This window comes from Poecilia mexicana, unplaced genomic scaffold (assembly GCF_051168715.1).
Source record: "Poecilia mexicana isolate PSO_F unplaced genomic scaffold, ASM5116871v1 scaffold_11, whole genome shotgun sequence".
Classification (NCBI taxonomy): domain Eukaryota; kingdom Metazoa; phylum Chordata; class Actinopteri; order Cyprinodontiformes; family Poeciliidae; genus Poecilia; species Poecilia mexicana.
This window is the reverse complement of record NW_028263380.1, coordinates 17795481-17804120: the sequence shown is the minus strand read 5'-3', so window position 1 is coordinate 17804120 and position 8640 is coordinate 17795481. Positions and strand designations below refer to the sequence as shown.

At 37.2% G+C, this 8640-nt stretch overlaps 1 protein-coding gene across 1 annotated transcript; it reads right to left on the bottom strand.

Annotated features, from left to right (window-relative positions):
* Nucleotides 1-63: 63 nt before the first annotated feature.
* Nucleotides 64-7544, bottom strand: ciarta (circadian associated repressor of transcription a). Its single transcript, XM_014987718.2, has 6 exons — nucleotides 7331-7544; nucleotides 3880-4146; nucleotides 3723-3798; nucleotides 3570-3648; nucleotides 3319-3472; nucleotides 64-1855 (listed from the first exon to the last, which is right to left on the bottom strand). The coding sequence occupies exons 2-6, from the start codon at nucleotides 4144-4146 to the stop codon at nucleotides 1472-1474; spliced, it is 960 nt and encodes a 319-aa protein (XP_014843204.1). The 5' UTR covers nucleotides 7331-7544; the 3' UTR covers nucleotides 64-1471.
* Between the last annotated feature and the right edge of the window lie 1096 nt (nucleotides 7545-8640).

Sequence of the window (8640 nt, the reverse complement as noted above, 5' to 3'; positions counted from 1 at the left end):
GCACAGTGACACGTGTTTATAATTCAAGTACCTCTGAGGTGCAACACAAACCAGCCGATGGAATTAAAAATATCAAGTAATGCTTTTATAAATAATCTCACAACTTTGTTGATGTTCACAGACGTGTAACATTTCCTCATTTTCATCCAAAGTGCAGATACACAAACTCAGATGCACACAGGCATAAATATTTTAAGTTGTTTGCTACAAATTTCCACTGCAACATATTTCCAATAAAAGCAAAAGGTGGCAACTCATACGATAAATAGCACAATATGCAGAATCGAATTTAGCCGAGTATTTCTTTTCTTTTTTTTGCTCACGTGTTTTTGCAGAAAAACCCTTTTCCTTTTCATATTAAGTGGAGAAGCAAAGCTAAAATAAATAAAATATTTGTGACATCATTATAAGCCACTTACAATTTGAGAATGTAAAAATGTCTTTGTTTGGCACATCTTGGGAGAAGTTGCATGTCTTTCCTACATCATTTAGTTCCATCTGTAAAAACGCTGGACAGTGTGAGATAATGTAAGTCAGCAAGATGACAAAATCTACCAGAAAGTAACTTAATCGTAGCTGGAAGCAGAAAATGGGCAAAGGAAGCTCCTTTTCAATTTTGGAGCGTCTCCAAGTCACTTAAAGAAAACTATATGTAAAATAGTCATAAATATCAGCTTTTGAAGGCGATGTGACTGATGAGAGCTTGACTTCTTGTAAATGTAATATTAATACAGTAAAATTCTCTTAGAAATCCAAGGAAGCTGCAAATTATTATTATTTTTTTACTTTTACAATTTGCCAGAAATCAGCAATGAGGCTACTACTACTGCAGGACAGAGTAAAAAATATTAACGGTATGTGACAAATGTTATCCCCTGTCTAATACTTTTATTTATTTATTTTTTTTAATCCTTTGCCATTACTTTTTGGGCTGCCTTAAAATATGTAAAAGTACAAAACAGTAAAAATCTGCTTTATTGCACAAGAAATATCAAATATTTCTAAGCTATTTTAACTCGGTTCTCCACAAAGCATCACCTTCCTACAAACAGCAGCTTCTGAAATAATAATAACAATAACAATAAAATCATTATTGGTATTATTTTCAGAATGCTGTGCTGCTACTTTTCAGGCTGTCGTATATTATGAAAAAAATATAAAAACAGTAAAAACGGCTTTAACACACAAGAAATATAATAAAAAAATTCAAGCTCCTTCAACTTAGTGTCATAGAAAAACATTACCTTCCTGCAAACAACAACAACTCCTAATAAAAATAATATAACACGGCCACTTTAGGAAAAGAAACCCAGAGAGTCGGGGGTTAATAAGTATCTTCCTCCACCTCCTCTGGTTTAATGTGCCTTGCAGGCATGGCAGACTGGCTTCAAGCCAAACCTTATACTTATGTAATCCGGTCCGCCCTCCAGCTGAGGTACCTCCATGTGATAGCAAGGTCAGCCTCAGCCAGTTAAGGTGAGTCAGTCGTAGGAACGCTGTTGCTCGAAGACACCACGCAGTCCTGCGTAGCTGGGCTGCGGCGCGAGGAGGGCAGAAAGATCTCAGTGCGCTTCGGGTTCTCGCTTCCTCTCGTGCTACATATATAAGCCCTGCTTAAAGGGCCAGTCCTGTCTGTAAACCTTTGCCCTGCTGAGCAGTTATCCACTTCTGTGTCAGCAGTTTTCTCCTCTGACGTGATCTGATTTTCTGGAGCTAGAGGAAGACATGTCGGAGCGGCGGCGGTGTCGAGTGAAGAGGCAGCGTGGCACCTCTCGTGTTCTCTGTGTTGACGGTGGCTTTGCTTCGCCGGGAGTCTGTCGGCAACATCGGGGTCTGACCAGCTCAGCTTTCTCTTCTGCAGAGGAAAAAATAGAACCAAATGTTGCTACTGTTAAAAAAAAAAAAAAAAAGTCTTGGAGGAAATAACAAGCTTGAATTACAAAAACACCACATCACGGATAACAGATGTATGAACGGGGTATAGCTAAACATAATTTATTTCCCTTTAAAGGTGATCTCTGTTTACTAAACTGTCCTTAATATAAAGTGACAAAAAAAGTATACATACTCCTTACACCTTTTTAAGTTATAATCACAAACTTGAATGTATTTTGTTTTCTGTAATAGACCAACACAAAGTTGTGAATAACACACATGGTTTTGAAAATACAGAATACATGATTTTAGGCATACATCTGTATTTAGTCACCCACAGAATGATGCTGCCGCCACCATGCAGCGATGGTGACTTTATCATCTTTGAACCTTCTTCTCCAGTCTCAGTTTTTTGCAGGTTTTCTTCCAAAATTACGCTTTATTTAGCTCCACCCATCTTCCCAATAACACCGAGAAGCTTTCCTGGCTGTGCAGAAAGGAACCCATCCTTGCAGCATGATACTGCCACCACCGTGTTTCAGTATGAGGATGTGGTGTTTAGAGTGATGGATTGTGTTAATTCTCCTCTACACAAACATCTATTTTTTGCAACCTCACCATGCTTCTCCACAGCCTTATCATTGATCTGATTGTTGTTGGTCTTCATAATACCCTAAAGTTATTTTAAAATAACATCTGGATTTATACTCAGATGAAATTACACACATGAAAGACATGAACTGAAATTTATTTCGTTACCAGAGAAAACCTGGGATGAACACAAACTTGCTGACATTTTTCCAATTTCATTGGTTTAAAAAACTGTTTATTATTTTGCATCTAGTGCACATTTATTCATTACTTTGTGTTGGTCAGTCACAGGCCTGTCAGGATGAGAAATTATTCCAATAATGATAATATTGTCATTTTTGAGACAATTGTTAACAGATGTAATGATAAAGACATTTCACCCACTTATAGGTGGGTAAACTTTAATTTACAACATTCAAACCTCTAATAAATATTCAGAATAACCAACAGAATAAATAAAATGGATTATGAAGTCTATGTATATAAAATTGCCCTTCAGACTATAATTATAATAAAGCTCAGACAGACAATACCACTAGTAAGGACTTTTGTAAAATAAAAATAAAAATTCAAAATGGCAGCTTTTCAATTATTTTAAAGAGCAGAATTAAGCAAACTACACAAACAAGAATGCAAATGGTAATTATTGCACTCATTTTAATTTCTCATGCGATTAATTGATTTATTGCTTATTGTGACAGACTTAGTCGATCACATGAAACCCAAACACAACATGCTGAAGCTTATAGCATGTCGACATTGGAAAAAGTTTAATTATATTGTTTGACATCAATAAACTTTTCCCATTGTTTCTAAAGGCACCAGCATGGATTAATGTCATTTGATTCTCACCTTGACCGGCATGTGGAGCTGATTTTTCCTCCGATGTAAAGCAAGTGAGGCAGAGCTGGTCTGCTTGGATTTGTCCTTGGACTTGAACGACCCCTGAGGAAACCACATTGTGAGCAGCATCTCTATCTGCAGCAGATTCTGGAGGTATTTCTCACTGCAACACAAATCAATGTCGAAACTATTAGTATTAGCAATAATGACATATTTGCTGGAGTTGTTTAATTTAGAAGCACTTTTTTTTTTTTTTTTACCCCATTTCAGGTTTCTGTAGAATCCCAAGAATTCGCTGTAATCTGTCTATGGCAACACTCTGCTGAAAGCTGGTTAAGCCTATGAACATACATCAGAATGTCAGACAAGTTGGTTTATTACACAGCAATATTTGGTGTAATTAATCCACAAACCTTTGTCAAACCGTCCAGTCTGTAATCCCTTTAGAAGCTCCAGCAAAGGGCGGATATACCTGTGCAAATCAGCACACTGAAAATACAGACAGACACATTTTGTTATGAAAATGAAACACTAGGAGGAGAAAGCTTGTTTTAGTGAAACTGTGCTCACTTTCTTAGCGAAGGTCAAGTCTCCTGGAGTTGATGACCTCAGTGCAGCCGCTTCAGGAGACAAATGTTTGGCTTCATCCGGGTATAGTTCACATTGATCGCCATTAAACTTTGAGTGCAGCGAGCTTTTTAATACGCCGTCCCCTTCTCCCTCAGAGAAGATGTCTGCCTCGTCCTCAGTCTGCTCGCTTTCGCTGGGGGGGAAGCTTGGGGTGGAGGGAAGCGAGTCATAAGACGGCCATTTGGAAGATTTACCTAATGAATTCATCTGCGGAGACATACAGAGTTAGTGCATGATGGTTATTGTTATTGTTGTATAAATGATCTGCACTGAAACTTATTTCACTCCTAAAAACTGCAGGAAAAATGCAAAGTATTTCAAATACTGACGGGAACATATTTTTTAATACACGTCACTTTTTGCTTTCAGTGAAAAAGTGTCCACAGAGAAGAAAGAAAAAGCAAGTCGCCATAAAAGTGTCCGAGTCTGTTGTGGCATACACTCCAGTTCACTCCTTAAAAGTCGCGATAAACAATCATAACTGAAAATGTCACCAGTCAAAGAGGAAAGGACGTCATATTTTGGGGAAACATGAAAACGTACATCAGGGTTTACACCAGCCTGGCGGGCCACCAGGCTTTACTTGCATTCCCTCCAGGCTACGCATTGTTTATTTATTTCTTTTAAGGTTTTTTTATGTTTCCCCTTTTTGAGACTTTATAGTTGATGAACATTGAACTGCAAACGTACCATAACTTCAATGTCACTAAAAGAAAACAACTGCTGTAAATGCTAGCTATTATTTAAGCACAATGAATTCAGGATATCTGTACTTGTAATTTAAGCATTGACACTTGCGATTGAGTGCAGCATAAGAAGTTTTAAAAGATGAAGAGGCAATAAGGTGGTAAAGTCATAAAGAAACTACCACTAAGTTGGCCAGAAGAAATACTTTCAATAAATCCTTGTTAAGATGTAAATAAGGATTTTGGTCACAACTAGCTGGATAACCTCCTGACTACCAGTAGTTCATTTTTGTCCTCTGTAGAGGACATTTCTAAACTTGAATATCTCCCACCCTCTGCATTCTACTGAATTAATTCCTTTTGGTATCTGGAGAGGACATTTAGGGCTTTTCAATGATACCACATATGAAGGGGTGGGACTTTTGTTCGTATCTTTTTCTAATACATAAAAATTGTGTTCATCAGTAATAACACATTTTATTGGAAGAGACAAAGTAAGTGCATAAAACCTTTTATTACCTTACAAAGAATGTGGGATTTTAAAAAAATGGTGATTGGACAATATTTTTTTTCCTGGTAGTCAGGAGGATAAACAACTCATAATCTAAAGTTGACCATATATTCAAAGCAGAAAGACATTTACATTGTTTATTTATTTATATTTCAGAGTTAATCACATAATGGTTGTTTTTCTACTTAATCAATCTATATTCTTCAATAAATGGCACAAATTTCCACACTGCCATGTGCATATTAAAACCAATATCAGTATACCAATTGTACAGACCTGTGACTAATGTCTGGCTCGTGTTTGAGTAACCGTAACGTAATGAAGATAAGTGATCAATTTTGACAGTTTATTACACTGGGACACAGCAAAAAGAACACCTGTACCACAGGTGAATAAACTCAGAAACGTCAGCGTAAAGACACATAAAAGATACTTTCTGTTCTGCTATAAAGAGATTTAAACTTTCTCTGTGTTATTCTTATGAGAGAGGATGGGGAAAAAAGAGACTGCATTATGTCAATTTTGATTTTATTAGGAGTATTGTTTTGACAAATTATTAAACCTTTTCTCGTCAGAAAAAGAACATTTGTTATTTTACAAATTTCTATAGAATATGAATTTTTTAAACTATTTGAAATTAAGACAAAATTACCTGCAAGAACCTCTCTTTAGCCTTGCCATTGGTCTGTATCTGTAATTGTTTGTTGCCATTTGCTTTGCGTAATTTGCTAAAAACTAAACTATTACAACGGTCACCTAAAGAAACACAGTTTTTAAATTTAGAACAGAAAACTACCACTTTTTTATTCTGCCAGACTCCAACCTCATACAGTTTATTTCTTTTGTTTTTATTTTGAGTTCAGCAAAACACCAATATAGATAACCAAGATATAATTTGGTGCATAACGGGGAACTATCTTGTAATTCATTTTCTGTTGGGAACATGTAGCACATTTTTCTCCATTCATGGTCCGACTTTGTGAAAGGTTGAGAAAAAAAAGTTTGCATAATTTTGTATGCACTATGGCTAAAGACAATTGAATAGGCTAAAGTTGGAAGCACAAAGTAATTTGCCAAACGAATATTGGTATCGTCTGGTAATGCAAGCAAATATTGGAATTGGCCCATTTTCCCATTATCACCTCTGATCAGTGATCAGCAGGTCAGACACTAAAAATGGTCTCCCCCCACACCCCTAGTTCTGAGTCAAGAACTTTTTTGTTCTTGAATCAGAACTTTTTAGTTCTGATTCAACTTTTTAATTGAATCAGAACTAAAAAGTTAGAAAACTCACATAAATGTTTATACATATGCAGAAGAGAAAAAATATTGTAAAAGCCGTTCAGTAATAAACAGTAGGCTCAACAAGCACTTGTTAAAAGTAAAAGTGGGGGACTGACTGTATAGGGACGGACATCACCTAACCCTTGGTTTCTGTGATTACCAAAATAAATTTGCAATTCACAAAAAACTACACCAAAGGTATTCCACACATATACAATATACCTATGAACAATTTCACACACAAAAACACAAACTAGAATGTGTCAACATTGACTGACGAATGTTGTATATGTGCACATGGAGGAATTGTCATTAGGAAAATCATGAATAAAAATATGGGACTGACTTTGTATTGTAAAATATAACAAAAATGGAAAGACCCTAACCAGCCAGCCAGTGGTCGGTGGACGGACAATGAAACAAGTTTACATAATGGAATAAAATCTGCAGCTGAAAATTGATTTCTTCATTGGAGATGGAGGATAACCCCTCAGAACCGTATTTTTATTTGGTAGGTGCCGTGTCAGAAATTGTTTTCTTTCTAGTTACTATACATTATTTTTGCGGTACGAAGTTTAAAATGGGGGGGAAACTGTTACACAAGAGTCACAAGGGGGTGCCTAAAAAGTTCACAACAAGCCTGGAAATAAATCATTTGAGACACGCACACTTATACAACACTCCTCTGCTCGTATAAAACCTATGTCCTCATCTGTTAATGAATTTCCCCACATTTTCAATCCAGTCAAGTTAATAGAGAACAGTTTAACCCATTTTTTTCTTTAAGAATGAACCACCAATGTTTAAATATATGACTGTTTTAAGCACGCTTTTCCTATACTGCTTCTCCACCTCCAAATATATATCTGTGGACGTCAAATAATCAGACGTGCAAAGACGTAGTTCTTACCTTTCTGCTAGAAGAATCCAGAAACTAACTTTGCAAACTCTACTTTCAGAAACTGTTCCCCACAAGCGGAGGGAACTTGAGCACAGAGCTAGCGGTGAATAAGCTCAGCTGTGAATCCCGTCTTGTTCTCCGGTTCAGCTTCGGCTCCTCCCTGTTCCTCCAGTCGACTGTGTCTCGCTTTTCCTCCACTCACTCCCCATACGAACAAACAGTACCAGAACGGAGAAGCTCAACGGCCGCCGCACGTGCGCCAAAGGGTACGGCGCTGCGATTGGACGAGAAGCGAGAGCGCTCTCATTGGACGGAAGCCTCAACCAATCGGCGCTATCCTTAGTTTCGGGTTGGTCTGTACACGCGGTGACACCGCCTCACCTCCGAGATCCGCACGTGTGAGTGTTGTGGCTCGTTGAAGAGGGGAGCTGCACGCGGCTGCTGCTGGCAAGTGTTGAAAATTTTAGCTTTTCATAACAGGGTCACATTTGGCCTCTTCCAATGGATACAACGCAACAAATGAATAAGAGAAACAGCAGGTCACGTTTAGAGTGTATTATTCAGAGACACTCCATTATATCAGTGTTTTCACCCTTTTTTTTATCAGCCAGTCACATTATCCAGTAAGTCTCCAATTGTGGTAAATATGTAGACTGAAGACAGCAACGTGACTTAAATAGCACTGTGAAAGAAAAAGGCTATACATCTATGATTTCACTTTTTTTTTCTCGTTTACAGGTCAATAGACACTGCATGGTATAAATTGTCTTCCTTGGAGTGAAACTTTAACTTTAATCATTCAATAATCCCAAGTATTTATTCATAAATGTGAGCTTCACTGTAAAATATTTTGAAAATGTAATGAAAGTTTCTCGTGTGAATAGTTTATTAGGAATTCTTTCTGTTTCTATTTACAGTTGTTGCATTGTTCTTGTGTTTTTGATCATGCTCATTTGGAGTTTTAAAACCTTAAAAGCGAAGAAATACACTATTAATGACTTGTTTTGCTTCTAGTTGGTAGCACAACATAACAGTTATGCTTAGTTTGGCTCTAAACCTCAGATCTGGGATTCACGTCACAACCAAGTTAACTTGGTGTACTGGTTTGTTTTGACCCTGGAACATTTTTTGGTGCTTTGCTGTTTCAGTCCTTTCGTAGCTATTTTGGGAGAGGGGGTCAAAGTCAAAGTCTGGACCTGAATACATGTGAGATGCTGTGGCCTGACCTGCAAATAAGTTGTTCATGCCCAAAAAATCTTCAGCGTAACTGAATTAAAACAATTCTGCAAAAATAGACGGAGTCAAAATTCCTCCACACT